Source organism: Onychostoma macrolepis, chromosome 01 (genome assembly GCF_012432095.1).
Source record: "Onychostoma macrolepis isolate SWU-2019 chromosome 01, ASM1243209v1, whole genome shotgun sequence".
In the NCBI taxonomy this organism is placed as follows: Eukaryota; Metazoa; Chordata; class Actinopteri; order Cypriniformes; family Cyprinidae; genus Onychostoma; species Onychostoma macrolepis.
The window spans coordinates 18,307,448-18,327,088 of record NC_081155.1 but is presented as its reverse complement, the minus strand read 5'-3'; the positions used below and the strand labels follow the sequence as shown (position 1 = coordinate 18,327,088).

The window sequence follows — 19,641 nt, the reverse complement described above, 5'->3', positions numbered from 1 at the left end:
TGGGCATAGATTAATTTTTTTAATCTAGATTAATCTCACTGTAATCTTGGAATTAATCTAGATTAAAATGGCTCATTTGAATTCTGCCAAGTAGATCAGAATAAGTTCACTACTAGTAGTAAACAACTAGCGGTCATCAAGAATTTAATATTGATAATAACATTGAAGACATTGTATGATTATTCCTTAAAGGTTTTAATAGTTTTAGTAGTAGTAGCCTATTACGTTCTGCCCAATGTCTTCAAGTGAAACCGAACTTTTATTTTGACGGGTTGCCGTGAGGATAGTTTTTCTCAAATGAAACGCTCGAATGCTCATGAAGTGACTCTCAGAGCAGTTCTGGAGATGTTGTTCATGTATTTATGTCCTCATTTAGTGAGACGACAGACGTTAATATCGCCGCAAGCGTCACGCGGGCTTCTGTATGAGTAAACAAACACGCTGCCTGCGCCATACATTAACACAGAGACACACAGAAGTCATATTTAAATAGACGTTTTGCGGCTTAATATTTACAAATAGGAGTGGGAGTGTGCTCACTTGTGTGTGCGCTTACGTTTGTTTGTGTTTGTGTTTGTGTGTGTGTGTGTGTGTGTGTGTGTGTGCGAACCGGGACGGAACTCCGCTGTGCGCGCGATACAGAGAGCGCGACCATGTAACATAGAGACAGAAATGACTTGCCGATTTCCATTGGGAAGCTTCTTAAAAATAAATTTTCCCTGAAGCAAACCCGGCGGCTTCATAGCTGCATCCATGTTAGCACGCATACACACAGGTTCGAAGACTCGTTCTCGCCCCCTACAGTGCAATTCGGCTAGGTAAACATCCGCGCTAAAATATCAAGGTGAAAGTCATCACAGCTTGCGTAGTATAGACCCAGCTCCCAACCCAACTTTGAGAATAGATTAACGGCGATATTTTTTTTTATCGCCCGATAAGAGTCTCACGTTAACGCAGCACGTTAACGCCGATAACGGCCCACCACTAATTATAATAATAATTTATTCTATTTAGTGTCCATTTCCTTCATTTAACATTTAATATTGAGGGCATCCAAGTTATGAACTTTTTTTTTTTTTTTTTTTAAAGTAACGCAATAAAGTAACGCAATAGTTATTTTCCCTGGTAATTAGTTACTTTTATAATGATGTAACTCAGTTACTATTTGTGAGAAGTAACTAGTAACTATAACTAATTACTTTTTTAAAGTAACGTGCCCAATGCTGGTTATACATTCACCTTTCTTTATTCAAAATATATTTGAAAAAAATTATTTTAAAAATTATTCAAAGTTTCCCAAGTTGATAGGGGAAACTTGCAGTACAGGTGTACAACACCATGATGTGGCAGTATGTGATGACAAATGGTGCATGCAGAGGGAGACATCAGAAAGTAATGCCTTCCAGGGAAAAGGTGAGGGAGGGAGAGGCTGATCTATCTTTCCAGAGCTCCTCCCAAATGTAGAGGCACCTCTGCGTTAGATTTCCTCAGAGGCCAATAACTCTGCTTGAAAAGGGATTACTCCAGTCCAAAGGTCTGGGTCACCACAAATAGACTTGTTCCAATAGCCATCTATCGTGTTCGGCACACCATTTAATGCAGCATAGCCCCCCTTTCCTGCAGAATAATATTTACTGCCTGCAGCAATGCGTTTGGAATCATGAAGGCCTGAAGGCCGATTCAATATTGGTTACATTCAGGTCGATATTGATTCTGCATAATCATTAGAGAAGGCAGCCTTTCACCCTTCATCTCATCGGGAAGGTCAGTGCTTTAAATTCAAGTCTATGCGACTTCATGAACTGGAGTGGCACATAAAGTCACACTCTACAAGAGATACGGGTGCTGTTTGCCCTGAATATAAAGGAAGGAGAGCTGCTCCAGATTAGGGTGACCTGAAAAGACCAGAGCTATGTTGGTAAGGTGACTCGCAACCCACAAGACAATGGCCTTTAGTTTCCTGAAACAAAAATTCTCTGATAAATAAAGCTTTGAATATTTGGACACTGGGTGAACATATGCATGAATTCAGAAAGTTCAGGCAGGAGGAGTTGGGACTTTATTCAAGGTTGATTCAAGCACTCAAGGGCGAGAAGGCCAAACAACCCAAAGTTCATTTTCTTTCTCAACGAAAACATAACATACTCCAAACTTTCACACACATACAAACACCTACAGAAACTCAACAAAAATCAATAAACTTCAATAACTGACCTTATACAGCCTTGTTGGTCACAATGTATTACTGTAAATAAAGTGAATTTCCATTTTTATTATTTAACAAAAAGAAAAAAGATTTTACGCTGAGATCCTACTAGGAAGTTCTCTATTCTATCCATCTAGCAATGATTTAAAACTACTATGTTTTACATTAATCGAATTTCAATTAATTTGTTTTAATTAAATGAATACAAATTAAATATGCAAAGGATTATCTAAGTCATTAAAGCACTAATTGGAACAAAGCACTTCTTATAACACTCAATGTCTGAACACTCATGACTCTAAGAAATTACACAGCACATTTGAATCGATGCAGCCGTTTGCTAGTGAACACTGCCTCTCGGTATAAATAACTACATTTCAGATACAGTTGCGTGAATTCAGTTCTAAAGCTCAGTTTTTTTTTTTTTTTCGGTTTGTTTGTTTTTTCAGAAGGAACATAAAAAGCAAAGAATTCTCCGCAGAGAGGAGGGGATCAAAACAATACAATAGTAATGAAGCATTCACATAGTAATGAAAAATGCAAACACAAAATTAAGAATAAAAGCTGGCACAAAGAAAAGGCAAAGCGGGACATAAAATGAGTGATCCATAAAAGATAATATTCAAATGTATGCAAACAAAAGCTTTACAGGAGGATAAAATGTCATCATGGGAGGGAATACAAACAGATTACACATAAAACAGACGTCAAACTAATGAGGAAAAGCACAACTGCGTGTGGCGTCGTCCTCAGGGAATGACGTTGGGGAGTTTTGTTCCCGAGACCTGAGAGTGGAGACCTTTTGAAGCCCAGGCTGAAAGCTCTTTCTTTAGGATAGCATCCCTAGTGAGCCAGCTAGCTGAAAAAGTAGGTTATGGAGATTCAAGTGCATACAGATGCAGGTCAGGACTGCTCAGCAGGTATTCTTTTTTTGTGTGTGTGTGTTATGAAGACAACAAAGAAACTTGTGTGACTGTACATAACACTCAAAGCTCAGAGGGAGGAGTGATGTAACTTGCAAATCATTTAGCAGACACTTTTTTTCCCCAACAAACACAACTTACAGAACATTTGCAGATCACCTGGAGCTTTAATATCTTGCTCAAGAGCTTCATTTAAAATATGCTGGTAACTGACCAATTTGGTTACCACCATCCCAAAAGGCAAAACTGTATTGGTCTACAGAACGTTCATTAAAAACTGCAGTCGCTGAGGAACATGGGATGCAGGAAAACGTGTACCATCCTCAGAAGTGGTAAAAGGACAGATTAGCGATTGACTGAACATGAACACAAGGACAGGGTGTGTGTACTGAAAAAGAAAAACAAACAGAACGAAAACAGAAAACAAGTTTGTTGTGCAAACTTTGGAGAAAAGCCTCAAGGATACAGAATATAACAAGCCTGATATTGAAGGGTGTGCTGGCGGCCAAGATCCAGAATGAAGGACCAAAGATGCTCCGCTATTTGAATTGTGATGGACCATGACGTCCTTGCGGCTTTCACCTTCCAATCAGCCTTTCTTATCTCTATAAACGTAACCGTATTCTTCATCTCGGCTTGAATGGGAAGCTTTATAACCTGTGTTTAAGTGAATAAAAGCATGTCTATGTTTTGATCAGCACAGCTGAGGCATTGTGAAGCGACTGTTAATAAGCACAAGAGAATTATAGGATGGCCATCAATTAAAGAATGTGTAAAAGTCAGACTACAGCGGTGGGTACAGCTATTTCATGATGCATAAATCCTTTCTGTGATTAGGGGCAGGTGAGGAACACACTTTTATTACAATAAATTGTCTGCCAGCCAATCAGAAGTTGGCCTTCATCGTTGATTTGAGACCTGCTTTGTGTTTATTTCTTATAATGGCTATAATATTCATATAATGGCGACATTCTCAAATCTATTCTATAGATTCTGATAGCTTTGGCAAGGTATTATTCACATATTATAATGAATGAGAATGATGTAAAACATAAGCAGCTTTAAAATATTTATTTGTATTGTTTTATAAATATATTAATATGACTATATTATAATAATATTAATAAACAAATAAACAAATAAGGTGGATAAATGTACAGTCACAGTAATTCTAAGTTTATCTGAACAATAGATTGATTACTATAACTTTAATATTAAATACATATTTGAGACCTTAAACCGACTAAATTAGTTATGTGTCACAATAATTTACACAAATTATTATTATTTCTTTTTAATAAAAAATTAAAAATACATACATAGCCTACATAAATCACCAAACTGGCCCACTCAACTTTATTCCGAATCTTTTGATACTTTATTTAAGTTATTTGCCGAAAATCTCCCCCTCCCTAAGAATTCACAAATCACATTCAAAAAGATATTCTAGAAACAACTTTGGTAGCACTTTACTTAAAGCCTTTATGTATAATGCATCATAAAAGTAGTTTATAACATTAAAATAGCGTTAATTATGCCTTGTACATTCTCATTAATAATTGTAACCATAGATAATATATTATAACACTTATCAATTCATTGTTACACTATGCATTTTAAATTCAGTTATAATTATTTGTGATAATATATAATGTATTACGACGCACATTATAAATAGTTATAATGCATTATACCCTTTAATAACCCTTTATAATGCATTATACATCAAGGCTTTAAGTAAAGCGTTACCACAACGTCTTTTGACATCAATTTAATGGTTTTCAGTTTTTCAGTAAGTGCTATCTAGAGCAGTGGTTTTCAAACCCTGGGTCAAGACTTACAAAATGGGTCGCCAGAATGATTTAAGGAAAACGTATGCAACCAAGTTCAAGACTCAGGGAAGAAGCAACTAAATAACATAAATAACATAAACAAAAAAACTAAAGTAACCGGCAGACGCCTCAGGTCAGAATCAAATGTGTATTTGTGTTTGCGCTCTGTTTTTGCAGCGTTGTACACTGTAGCGAATCAGAGACACATCTGTTGATTTCTATAACGCAATGGCCAATCAGAGGAGTTTTAGTGAGTCAGAATCCACTGACCGCTCAGAACGCGAGTGTTCTTGTTCAGTCCAGAGTTCTGGAAGCTCGCGACGCGAATCCACTGATTATAATGAACAAAGTGTAGGTGATGTAAATAAGAGATTAATTGTGCTGTGTTGACAGATTGATTATAGCGGAATTAGAGATCGCGATAAACTGAAATGAGTGACAGCTTTTTAAGGAAGCACACTTTGCACGCTTTCTTTGCTGTATATAGCCTATTCTCCATTCAGAATTTGAATAAAAGTTGAGTTTTTCATGCTGCTAAGAGGACCAATGTGTCGTACTTGCAACAAACGTTCTGAAGTGACATTCGCATATTCTCTCGAAATTGCAATGACATTGTGATAATCATAACTATGGACTGGACAAAATATGATATGTCAGAATAGATGTGCATGAAGACAAGCACCCTCACTAATTTCAGAAGCACCGACAGTGATTTGATTTTGGAACAGAGCATCCTTCCGGAGCTCTACGGTGGGACTCGAGACCGGTCTGTAGTGCAGTTGTCTTTCCTTCCTTCTTTCTTTCTTTCTGTCTTTCTTTCTATATATGTGACCCTGGACGACAAAACCAGTCTTAAGTGTCAATTATTCGAAGCTGAATAAATAAGCTTTCCATTGATGTATAGTTTGTTATGATCGGACAATATTTGGCTGAGATACAACTATTTCTATCTGGAATCTGAGGGTGCAAAATAATCAAAATATTGAGAAAAACACCTTTAAAATTGTCCAAATGAAGTTCTTAGCAATGCATATTACTAAGCAAAAATTAAGTTTTGATACATTTACAGTAAGAAATTTACAAAATATCTTCATGGAACATGATCTTTACTTAATATCCTAATGATTTTTGGCATAAAAGAAAAATGGATAATTTTGAGCTATACAATGTATTTTTGGCTATTGCTACAAATATACCCCAGCGAATTAAGACTGGTTTTGTTGTCCAGGGTCACATATATGGGTCGCGACAATTTAAAAAGAAAAAAATTGGGTCGCTCTGAAAAAAGTTTGAAAACCACTGATCTAGAGAACAAGGGATATTTTCAGTTAATAATGAACTCAATTTCAGTTTGACCCTCAAATAAAGCTATGATATGGCTTCATAAATACGTTGAATATGGCACTAAAGTTAAATTAACATATGGCACACAAGTGATGTTTTAGTGGAGCAGGATAAAGCTGTTATAGTGGCATTTTCTTATGAGTGTGTTAGTATTTGAGAAGAAACAAAACTGGTATAGCATCAGCATAAAAAGCTATTGCAAGACTTAGCAGGTCTTCTTGCTTAGGCTTCAATTTCTTTACTGCTAATCGTCCCTCAGCAGTAAGAAAGATGGTTTTTGTTCCTCACGCTGTGATGTCACAGGTGATAAGAAGAAAAGGGAGGGAGCGGGACACGAGAGAGCAAAACCCCAGTCCCCTCGTTTTATTAACACAAGTCCATTCTCTAATGCAATCTCTGCTAATTAAGGTCACCATACCCACATCATAAATATTTCTCTACACCCACACACAAGGTCTGCTAGCTGTGGCAGCTCTGCCTGAGGCTTGGAAAGCTATATCTTTCTTTCTCTCATTCTTTTTCACGTTACTTCTATTTCAAGGCCAAAAAATAATATGTCTCTTAATTAGCAGGGTTTTTTTTTCTTTTCTTTTTCACTTTGTATCAGGTGGAGCAGATGGAAGGAAAGTATTTTCAAGATGTTCAGACACTCACATGTTGACCACTAAATGACAGTGTTTCCTTCTTGAACACAGACACCTGTGTGATAAAAATATCATGTGACAACAACCTTTCAATGATAATGTGCCACAGTCACATAAGAGTATCGATCGTGACCTATGACCTTTAGGGACTTTGAGATTAACCTGAAGGGGTGCCGGTGAGTGGCAGCCTTGACATTTAATTCGTTTTCCATTGAAAGGGTAAATTCACACATTACTATATTTGCAGATTTTGTTTTAGATTGCTTTTAAGTAAAATGGTCAGTGTGTGAAAGCTGTGTGTGTGAACCTGATGAAGCCCTGGCACAGTTCTGGAAAAAAATAAATAAATAAAAAGAAATAATTTACTGAGGCTGTGATCTTTTATGGATCCTTCTTTCTTTTTTTTTTCTCCGCTTAAACATTAAATGAGCACTTAGAAGAATCACCATGAAATCAAAATTTGCCCATTTACTTTTCTTATAGTTTGTTTAAAGTTTGTCTTTGTAATCTTTAATCAAAAAAGATAGAACTATTCAGGTACATACTTTAAAACTTTTAAAGTTCCCAATGGATAAAAATCAATTCCTGCCTTAATATTCGGTATTCCATTTCAAAATATCAGAATATTAAATGTGACCCTGGACCACAAAACCAGTCTTAAGTGTCAGTTTTTCGAAATTGAGATTTATACATCATCTGAAAGCTGAATAAATAAGCTTATGATAGAACAATATTTGGCCGAGATACAACTATTTGAAAATCTGGAATCTGAGGGTGCAAAAAAAAAATCGAAATATTGAGAAAATCACCTTTAAAGTTGTCCAAATTAATTCTTATCAATGCATATTACTAATCAAAAACGACATTTTGATATATTTACAGTAGTAAATTTACAAAATATCTTCATGGAATAGGATCTTTACTTAATATACTAATGATTTTTGGCATAAAAGAAAAAATCTATAATTTTGAACAATACAGTGCATTTTTGGCTAATGCTACAAATATGCCCCAGCGACTTAAGACTGGTTTTGTGGTCCAGGGTCACAAATGAGATGCAAATAGTGTTTTACATTGATCTCAACTACCAAACTCATAGTTTGCAAATCATAGTCTTTGTTTTTTTTCTGTTTTTTTTTTTTTTGCCTCACAAATGGCTTACAAATAGCTTATTCAAGTGGACAGTTCACTCCAAAAGAAAAAAAAAAAACTAAACAAAACAACAAAAAAAAAACACTTATTCACCCTCTAAGTGCTCCAAACCTGGATGCAATTCTTTCCTTTGTGGAGCTCAAAGTATATTTTGAAGAACGTTTTAACTTGTTTTGGTCCACCTAATCAAATTCAATTCGCAAAACAACATTGAAGCCTGTTAACTTTGATTTTCAAAACATATTCTTTTGTGTTCCACAGAAAGAAAAGCCTGTAGGTTTGGAGCAACATAACGGACAACTATCCCTTTAAGCCATCTCTGCACATTAAACCGGGGTATGAGAAAGCATTCTAACATTAAAAAATGACATGCTTCACCTTCAAAGCCCGACACATTTTTATTAACCTTTGCTATGGCTAGCAAATCAAGGCAGTGTAACCCAAGCAGACATGATGTGCTAAAAGCAGCTGGTGTGGAGGATGATCTCAAGTCAGCAGAAGCAGTAAATGTAAATGTAAAATTATGTAAAAAAATTAGTGAGATTTTCCAGAGGAAGAGATGCACAGGTCATTGAGTCACAGTGCGTCAAACAACAAAGTTTACATCACTACACTGCTTTTCCCATTGACAGCTGACATATGTGTGTGGGTTGGTGTGTTTGTGTTTTTGTGTGTGTGTGACAGAAAGAGACAGAAAGAGAGTGAGACAATAAACGTGTGTCAACAGGTTCACATTAATAACCCACATCTCAGCTGTGCTACAATTCTGCAAATAATTTAATAACCTTTTAAATTGGCAGTTCTTTTATAATGCAATGCATTACAGGAATGTAGAACAAAAGACACTAGAGCCAGACGCTCCTGCAGTCGTTTATAGTCTACAAAGTGAATATGAGAAAGTATTATTTAAAATGTAGTGAAATCATTAACATTAACCATTAAGTGAATGTCAGAATGGCTCTCTGAAGAGATAGGGCCTACCTCATACTCACATTTACTAGCTTGTATTTCTTACAGGATGAAATCGTTGTAACATTTCCCGAGATCATTGCTATACAAATAAAATATAATCCATATTCATATTCATATCCCTGTTCTGTTGCTATTGATTGCAAGAGATAGAGAGAGTGCGAAGGAGAGGGAGATTTTTTTACAGCAGTACAGACGTTGCATCAGGGTAGAGCTGTGACGCGTGACCTCTATTTCGTCAGGCTCCTTGACCCCGGCAGGAAACAGTGACTATTGATCGGCTGGAGGAACGGACATGAGCTGGTTGGCTGTTCTTTATTCTGAGATCATACCAGTGAGGGAACATTTTATTTGATGAAGTCAGGGAACGGCACTCTTTTCAGGTCAACTCTGTGTGTGTGTTCCTAACCTACCTATTCTTTAGAGATAAATTTGCAGAAAAATGTCCCCAGAATGTAGTTAAATCTGACAAAACTCATTTTGGGGATGTCCTCAAAGGGAAAAGAGGTGGACAAATAATATATATTTATATACACACTACCTTACAAAAGTTTACGGTCTGTGAGTTATTTTTTATTATATATTTATTTACTTTTTTTTAAAGAATAGTTCTATTTATTAAGGATGCATTAAACTGATCAAAAGTGATGGCAAAGACTTTCATATTGTTAAAAAAATAATAATTTAATGTTCTTTTGAATTTCCTATTCATCAAGGAATCCTTAAGAAAAGTATCAAGGTTTTCACAAAAATACATGCAGAACAAAAGTTCCCTATCAGTCAGTCACGTTCAACATAACGTCGCCCGAGAGCCCAATCACCTTTGAGTGTTAACAAAACAAGCCAATGACAGTTGGCGTGCTTGTATCGCCACGCGCACCCCGCCACGCAGTGCGGGTATAAATGTAGAGCGCGTGCAAACGCACATAAGCTTTTCACTTCGGAACCGAGCCTTTTAGCGCGAATCTCCGAGAGTGTCTGCAAGACAGCAAACGAAGCGGTTGGTGTTATGGCGCGTCAGCGGAGGTTGCTGTCCAGTGCTGCTGCTTCTGGCCGCTTCAGCACTTCTCTAAAAGAGTATTTCTAAAAGAGCAATATCTAAAATAGCTCCATGAGCGACGGGCATCTTTTTAAAGATGGCTTCCCGCTTGTGTGTTTCTGGATGTGGTCGTTTCCTGGCTTCATCTGACGGTCACGATCGCTGCGAAGCAGCGCTCGTGGATGAGTCATGTTCTCATTGTGGGAACATGACCATCGCGATTCTGCGCTCCAGATACCTCCTCGTCAAACGGGGGGGGTATCCCCCTTGCCATGCCCCGTTCTAGCTCCTCTGGTTCTCGGAGGGCTACTTCGGCTCATGGTCAGGATGACTTGAGGATCACAGTGAGAACTTCCCCGTCGAGTGCCTCTCTGCGGGCCTCTCACTCCTCCAGTGCATCGCACCATCTGATGTTTCCGGACGAGCCCTCGGGAACCCCGGTCAGGGAGGGGCCCAGCATCTCGTTCGGAGCACCAGCGGATAACAGGATGTCGATCGCTGCATCGGAGGGCGAGCTAGGCTCTGGAGATGATGATTCGGCTGCGCTGCCTCCGTCAGGAAGAGTGGCGTTGTCCGAGTCAAATCCAGAGCTGACTGCTATGCTTTCCTGGGCCGCTGAGAGCGTCGGGCTGCACTGGAGGCCGCCTCCTTCTCCCAAACGCTTGAGGCTGGATGATTGGTTCCTGGGGGCGCAGGCCGATCGTCAGCAGCCGCCTCCGTTTCCATTCTTCTCGGAGGTGCATCAGGAGGTGACTAGGTCTTGGAGTGCACCTTTTTCTGCCCAAAACAGGCCTGGCCCCTCCTCCGCCCTCACCACCCTCGACGTTGGGGCGGCCCGAGGGTATGTGGAGATCCTCCCAGTCGAGCGCGCTATTGCCATGCAGCTCTGCCCGCAAAGCTCTGCCGCCTGGAGGGGTAATCCAGGCCTTCCGTCCAGGGCCTGTTAGTTCTCGTCCGCTCTGATGGCCAAGACTTACAGTGCTGCTGGACAGGCCGCTTCCGCCCTGCACGCCATGGCCCTCCTGCAAGTCCACCAGGCCAAGGCGTTGAAGCAGTTGCACGTGGGTGGTGCTGACCCAGGTGTGCTGCAGGAACTGCGCACAGCGACGGACCTCGCCCTAAGGGCGACGAAAGTCACGGCACGGGCCCTAGGTCAGACGATGTCCACATTGGTGGTCCAGGAGCGCCATCTATGGCTGACCTTGGCGGATATGAGGGAGTCTGACAAGCATTGCTTCTTGGACTCCCTGATCTCCCAGGCCGGCCTATTCGGCGAAGCGGTGGAGGGCTTTGCCCAACAGTTCTCCGCCGCACAGAAGCAGACGGAGGCGTTTCGTCATATCCTGCCCCGGCGGTCTGCTGCTGTCTCCACCCAGGTACCCAAAACCTCAAAAAAAGAGCAGTTTCCTTTTTTCTCTGGGTCCCAAGAGGGCCAGGATGGCGGTGCACGAGACACAGTCTCTACACCCCTGTCCCCCTCTCCTTTCACCAGCGGGCAGCAGGGTCCGGTCCGAGGACACGATGCCTTCTCCCGCGCCCCCTGCCCAACCGTGGAGCCAGGTAAATGTCGCACCACGCACTCAGACCCCACTCTGGGACGCACTGCCTTCCGAGTCGGGTCCCTGTGCTCCACTTCGCTGCCCCACCGCGGGTACGTCGGTGGCTCCCCTGGTCCCGCTTGTACGGTCTCTGGGGGCCTGGTTAGCGCTCCCCAGGCCGTCTCGCTGGCTCCTGAGAACCATCAGACTCGGCTACGTGATTCAGTTCGCCCGGCGTCCTCCCAAGTTCAGGGGCGTTCGGTTCACCTCTGTGTTGAACAAAGATGCTCCTGTCTTGTGTGCAGAAGTCGCAGTCCTGCTGGCGAAGGACGCGATAGAGCCGGTCCCTCCAGCCGAGATGAAATCAGGGTTTTACAGCCCCTACTTCATCGTACCCAAGAAAGGCGGTGGGTTACGACCAATCTTGGACCTGCGTGTTCTGAACCGGGCCCTTCACAAGCTCCCGTTCAGGATGTTGATGCAGAAACGCATTTTTCAATGCATCCGTCCACTCGATTGGTTTGCAGCGATCAACCTGAAGGACGCGTACTTTCATGTCTCGATCCTCCCTTGACACAGACCGTTTCTCCGTTTTGCGTTCGAAGGGCGAGCATATCAGTACAAGGTCCTCCCCTTCGGGCTATCCCTGTCGCCTCGTGTCTTCACCAAGGTCGTGGAGGCAACCCTTGTTCCATTAAGGGAAGCAGGCATTCGCGTTCTCAACTACCTCGACGACTGGCTCATACTGGCCCAGTCTCGAGCGCTGTTGTGCGAACACAGGGACAAGGTGCTCAGTCACCTCAGCCGGTTGGGGCTTTGGGTCAACTGGGAAAAGAGCAAACTCTCCCCTGTGCAGAGGATCTCTTTTCTCGGCATGGAGTTGAACTCGGTCAACTCCATGCCGACCTTGCCTTTCTTCGGGCAGGAGTGCCCCTAGTGCAAGTGTCCAGGCATGTTGTTGTATCAACAGATGCCTCTGCCATGGGCTGGGGTGCCATGTGCAACGGGCACGCAGCTGCAGGGCTCTGGACAGGGCCCCGACTGCAGTGGCATATCAACTGCCTCGAGTTGCTAGCAGTATGGCTTGCTCTGCGCCACTTCAAATCGATGCTACACGACAATCGTGTAATCTATGTAATCAATATGTGTAATCTCCACATGGTACCTCCTTTACACAGGATATGGCTTCCGTAGCATTCCCCTACTTGGAGTACGCTTTCCCAGTGTTATCCATATCCACTGTAGGGAACAGCAGTGCCTGTCATCTCTGCCTAAGCCCTGTCCTATCTTCCATCCCAACTGGTGTGGGGGGACTTGCCGGCTTCCGCAGGGCACTGGAAGGGGTCAGCAATAGTGGCGTTTTCCAAGGGATCCCATTAGTCAGTAACACTGACGTTACGTCGAACGTGACTGACTGATAGGGAATGTCTCGGTTACGTATGTAACCCTCGTTCCCTGAAGGAGGGAACGGAGACGTAACGTCCCATCGCCACAGTTGCTGTACCACTGCTGTATAGCCGAGGCACACAGTCTCGGCTCCTCAGCGAAAACTAATGTGCGTTTCCCTTTATACCCGCACTGCGGGGCGGGGTGCGCATGGCGATACACGCACGCCAACTGTCATTGGCTTGTTTTGTTAACACTCGAAGGTGATTGGGCTCTCTGGCAAGATCCCATTAGTCAGTCACACTGACGTTACATCTCCGTTCCCTCCTTCAGGGAACGAGGGTTACATACATAACAGAGACGTTGTCAATTGTGACAAGAAGTAATGTATCAAAAGTATGTATTAAATATATTAAAATCATTTAAAAAAGTTATTTAAAATTGCAAAAATAGTACTGAAAAAATGATTTTTCCTGTATTTTTTATACACAAAATAAATGCAGATTTGGTGATCATAAGAAAAGAGAAAAATATTATTTTACTGTATTTTTTTATATAAAACAAATGCAGATTTGGTGATCATGAGAGAGAGAGAGTGAGACAAAACCCTATTTTGTATTTGAAATAGTTATTTGAAATACATGTATCATAAAAACTGCCCATCCCTGTGATTACCCCTTCATTGTGCGCTCCTTGTACTAGCACTGCATGTTACATACATAGATACTATATTATCTATTACAAGTAACTTCATAAGAGCTCCCTATCTAAAATACTTGGACTATATGACCAAAATCTTTTCTACCAAAACGTGATAATCAATATACTATATTGTCAATATACCAGAATGTATAGAATTGATACCATATACTGTGAACTAAATTTATCAGCTGTTAAATATGAATGTTCATGCTGCTTCAAGACCTTCAGGGTGGAAGTACCCTAACAAAAAACACACATACATCACAATAATAAATCTTTTAGAGAAGATTTGAAGGTAATTGCATGTGATAATATGCATATTTTGAAGACCAATTTAAGCACATTAATAGTAAATATATTATGGAACTTGATCTTAAAACTTTTCCTGTCTATCTAAAAGCACTGGGAACTGCTCTCTCAGACTGGTTACATTATTGATACTATGCTTAAAATTGAGTGCTGAACCCAGTATTTCAGAGTCAAAAGCAGATTGCTCTTTAAGCTCTTCTTTAGGAAAGCAAGAATATAGATGCCACTCACAGACTTTAACAGCAAACAGAATATCTCACCGTTTTTTGAAGCTCTCATGTAATAAAATTGTGGTGTATGCCCCCCTTGATATAGCTAGGAAAATGTGTGCACTCATACTTGTGTGTGCTATAGCCTATATAGTGAGCGAAAGCAAGTGTGGGAAAAGGATTTATCTGTTTTACTCAGAAGTGATCCTCTAACGCTTTTGAAGAGTTCAGTTCAGTATACGTTACGTGCCCTTTTGCATTTTTGACATATCAACCTCTAACACCAACTTTCAGATAAGCGTCTCTTTCCCATTCAGCCGTTTCACCTCAGTCACCATATTGCTCTTTGATAATGGGAATGAACTGCATCTTTGAAGTTGAGTCACGGGAGATATTAAAGAGGGGAAAAAAAAATGTTAAAGCCATTCCCTGGTGTCATTCCTCCTCTGTGATCCGAATCCATGTTATCAAACACAAATTTGTCATTATGGAATTGAGCTCGACTGCATCATATTCCGCCATTAAATAGCCTTGGCTTGGCGAATGACTTCCTAAAGGCCACCTCGTGCTCTGACTGATAGTGGCCTGCGGTGCCCCAGATAAGAATCATCCGCTCGGGCTGAATGAGATGAGGGATTTGAGTGAGGGGGAGTTTTATGTTACTCACCTCCACCAGCTTGTTGGCGTGTTCGCGGAAGACCTGCGCATACTCCTTAACCTCTTTCTCGTTACCGCTCTTGGCCGCCTCTATCAGCACCAGCAGAGGCACGTTGGTCTCCAGGAAAGAGTCAGATATGTGGTCCATAACAGCCTTCCTTAGCTAGGAGAAAAGAGAGAGAGAGAGCAGGGATCAGCTCATGTCCTACATAAACTGTCCAGCACTTGAACTTGTACTTTGGAGCTCCGACTGTAGGGCATTTACAAGCGGTACACTCCGGGCTTAACACATTTTCTAATGGATAGCTTAAGAGTGTTCTGGTGTTAAAAACAGCTAGATGGAGCACAACAGAATTGAACAGAAGGCACCTTTATAGGTGCATTAGCTCCAACACACAGTTATGTAAAAACTCGATACACTTGAGATGCTTCAAGAGGGTCTGTAATACCTGGATAAAGGCACAATTCACATTCATCTAAATGGTTTTCCCCTGGAAGATTGTGATGTGAAATCCATTTTCCTTATGGAATGCACAAGTTTTTGAATCAATTATCAGGGTTGTAAATGTCTGATGGCAAAATTTCAAACCCTTTACTAGCATCTATGGAGCGGTGAAATCAAAGAGGCCTTAAAGGGATAGTTGATCCAAAAATGAAAATTCTGACATTAATTACTCTAATGTAGCTCTAAGCCCATAAGACCTTCGTTTATCTTCGGAACACAAATAAAGATAATTTTGATGAAATCCTTGAGCTTTCTGACCTTCCATAGACACCTGACACGTTCAAGGCCCAGAAAGGAAGTAAGGACATTGCTAAAATAGTCCATGTGACATCAGCAGATCAACCATAATTTCATGAAATGTTTTTGTGTACATTTTTTTTTTTTTACAAAAAGTATTTTTGTAGCTTCATAAAACGAAGATGAACGAAGGATTTACGGGTTTTGAACGACATGAGGGTGAGTAATTAATAACAGAATTTGAATTTTTGGGTGAACTATCCCTTTAAAAAAATAACCTAAGACAACTACTAAATTGTAATGAAGTTCATAAAAGAGTACATGACTACATTTGACATGGCAATGTGTGGGCATAGCAAGAGAGCGAAAGTGCAAATTCTACAGTACCTTAAAAGAAAGTAGCAGGCAAGGAAGGAATAGTAAGCAACTTGAGGTTAAGTGCTTTGCTTAGGGGAGCAATGCTAATAGCTCATGGCTTGCTAATTGCAGTGATCAAGCTAGCAACCTTTGGGTCACTAGCCCTGAGCATAAGCCAGTTTCACATCAACCTAAAATAAACAAGCTTGCATTTTGCCTCAAGGTAGAAGAAACGCTTAAAATATCTCTTGAAACAGGATATCAAATTATTAATTTGTGTTCTTATAAAACAGGTTGTAGCTATACAATTATTGTTACATAATTGCTGATTTTAGTAGCAGAAACACATCATCAGCAATATTCACAGTTATATGCAGAGAAAGCATTGGGGGCTATTCTAATGGGGCAGCATGTAGAGTCCCAAGACACATGTCCTCTAATGGATGATGGGAAACACTCCTAACAAGCAATAATTATCATTCAGTGAGGCATGCACATATCTTAACCAATTAAAAACCCTGTGCTAGGCCATGGTGGGCAGACAGTAATGATAAATTATAGCTAAAGGTGACGCATAATCCATCACTGGCAAGAAACTTGGCCAGTCAGAACTTGAGACTTGAGACACCCTTAAAGGGGAAATGTCACAGAAAACAGGATTTTTTTAAGTTTCTCAGTTCAAAAATCTATTAAATCTGGAAAAAAATATTTTAACTATTTGTGGTTAAGAGGTTGCATTTACACATCAGTAACATGTGAACTTCTGAAAAACGGATATTCATAGCTTTTTGTAAACCTGTTTTACTGTGTAAAAAAGTCTAATGAAAATTGTCAACATTTTTGGAAAAAGAAAATTATGTTTTTGTTGCAAGAAACCTTGACTAAGTCAATAACTGCCTCAAAAGTATAAAATACAACTCCTCTCTTTGGCATGTAAGGAAGTTTAAGGCCACGCTGGGCTATGGAACAGGCCATGAAACCAGAGCCAAGCATGAGGACGTCATCTTTTCAATCAATGTGCAGCACTCAGTGGAGGAGTTCTTGGCCACCTGAGCATGAAATTCAGAAAACAGAGCACACTCTGTAGGTAATGATCCTTCTCCCCGTGTGCCGATGATTTAATTGAAATGTTTTAATGAACCTTGGCGCTCTGTCTCTAATAACCTCTGGTAAAGGATGTGTGCTTGTCTTCTTAATGGTTTGGGTGCAACCCCAGGGAAAATGAAAGAGAAAAATAGTGACCAAAATGTATCATTTTCTGCTTATACTGCCTAAAAAACTAGAGATGCACTAGAGTGTACATGAGTCACGTTGTGACAAAATGAACTACATAAAAAAGAAGAAGAACAGTACCGAACTAGTATTTGAATATATTAATAATCTTAAACTGGGACTCAGTCTGACGGCATTTCATTTCCCCCACCCCTTCTTAAAATTAATTTTTCAGTTCTCACGGAGCTTGAGAGCAAGTGATCTGTCTCTGCTTTTTTTATTAAGATTATTTAAGCCATAATTATTTTCCTTCGACATCGGCCATGGCATTTTAGGGTCAGTTCCGTTTGCATCTTATCATCATTATGCCAGTGAGATTAATTTCTGTTTACTGGGAAAATCTCATTTTCAGGTTGCAGACCTTTAAACCTCTATTTAATATACTGCATGTTACAAATGTGTCAACATGCTAAATCAAACACGGTATTCCCTCACTAGAAAAAGCTTGTTAAATGTTCCAATAGCATAGCTAGCATTGGCAAGACAACAAGTATAGCCCACAGTGAGGCCCCTCATGTCTAATGTCTTTTTCAAAGAGGGAACTGAAGTTATAGTCATGTAATCTCAGGACTAAATTGGAAAAAAAGCTTGACGAATGGAGTGCTCCGCCGACTCCTCGCAGACTACAAAAACAGCAAGCCAAAAATTGGAAACACTGAGGAGAGGAAGTGCTTTGCTTTAAATTGCTCTGAGGGACTGAAAAAATGGAAATCTTGTGATCCTACCTGTCATCTTCCCCTTTCTGTCTTTCTGCCTCTTTTCCCAATTTCTCCCTAATCCTTTGTTCTCTTCATCCATATGGCACTGAAGCAGCAGTAAAAAATCAGCATAGCAAACTCAATCAAGTCAAATTCAGACAGAAACAAAGACAAAATAAGGAAGAAAGCATGCACTAAGCCAAGCCAAAAGATAAATCTTTTAATGTCACAAATGGGGGGATCTTAAGAGATGAGATTAGCTTGTCTGTTAATTTCGCTTACAAACAGGGAAGTGTATTTTTAAGGATTAACCACCTGCTACAACATGAAAAAAAAACAAATGCCACCGAGAACGTAAGTCAAATCGGCAATGAAATTCAGAGATCTTCTGTAATTTACTCAGTCTAGGGCTCAGAACAAAGCTGACAGATGTTTGATTCCTTAATCTGAGAAAACAAAAGCAGTTCATTATGCTGTTGATTTATTCACACATTCTTCACCAATTTACCTTTTTAAAAATTCATTTCTGAAAAACTTGGTATTGTTTTTATTCCTATTTTACAACTGAGAGACCGTAACATTTCGATTTCAACAATCATGCAAAACAATTGAACATGGCAAAATCGACTTTGCCTGTCAGTCTTAGAATTTGGATTCTCTGCAGACAGCGGCAGAAGCTTTGGGTCAAGGGCTTGACGTTTCTTATTAAAATGTCAAGGGCAATCACAGAATAAACATGCTTCTGTACCTGGTTAGCAGAAAAGGCAGCCAATACAAATCAGAATGAAGTAACAGCACTGATTTAGTATTAACAATGACATCTGGAGAGGATAGGGGGTGGAGGGAAAGAAACAGAGTGAGTGGAGATGTGCTGTTTGATCTTCCTGTCATGTCTGTAAATGAGTCTGATAGCAAAGCTCCCTCCCCTTCAATGATCACCGCAGAGGTCTTATAGGGCAGAGTAGAGGAAGCCAGAGAAATGATTTTCTTGCTCTGGAGAGATGGCATTTAGGTTAAAGCTTTAGCATTGATTTGAATGTTTTTGCTCCTGGCCAAACCGAAAGGTACATCCCTGCATGCTGTCTCAGGAAGCCCCTTTGATTAATAATTATATAAAAGATAGGATGAATTTGCGAACCTAATGTGATTGTTTCTTATCATTGCAGGAATTTGAGCCAATAGAATACAGAAAATTGTCAACAAATTCATTCATTTATTATTTATTTAAGTTTAATGATTTTTTAATGCACTTGAACTAAAATATACCATCACCACTAAACTGTAGAGCAAGCATTGACATGATTCAGCCATGAAAGCAGAACACTTTATCCAGAACAATAATCGATGCTTGACATCAACTGAAGGTTTTAAATTTCTACAGCTCATTGAAATCGTATATGCAATACAAGTTAAAATGTATTATAAAAAAAGGTAACTCTAATGGGAGTACTGAGTCTAAATAAAAAGCAGTTTCTTACATAACACTTTCCACATAACAGCACTCACATAACAGATAGGTTCCATCTCTCACAGAGAATCACATAACACTTGAGTCAATGCACACATCTATGAGCGGATGCTACGGACGCTGTGGCAGTGCGACAATTGACAATTTCTTGAAATAGAAATAAGAAAGCAGAGAAGACAGGCTGTGGGAAGGTG

The 19,641-nt window shown here is 40.2% G+C and overlaps 1 protein-coding gene across 5 annotated transcripts in view; it reads right to left on the bottom strand.

Annotated features, from left to right (window-relative positions):
- Positions 1-19,641, bottom strand: part of ctnna2 (catenin (cadherin-associated protein), alpha 2) — a 489,293-nt gene that overhangs the window by 65,847 nt on the left and 403,805 nt on the right. For all 5 annotated transcript variants that reach the window (XM_058790056.1, XM_058790072.1, XM_058790064.1 and 2 more), the window contains one exon: positions 14,921-15,073. In XM_058790056.1, the coding sequence (XP_058646039.1) occupies positions 14,921-15,073 (153 nt within the window). The remainder of the gene's footprint in view (positions 1-14,920; positions 15,074-19,641) is intronic.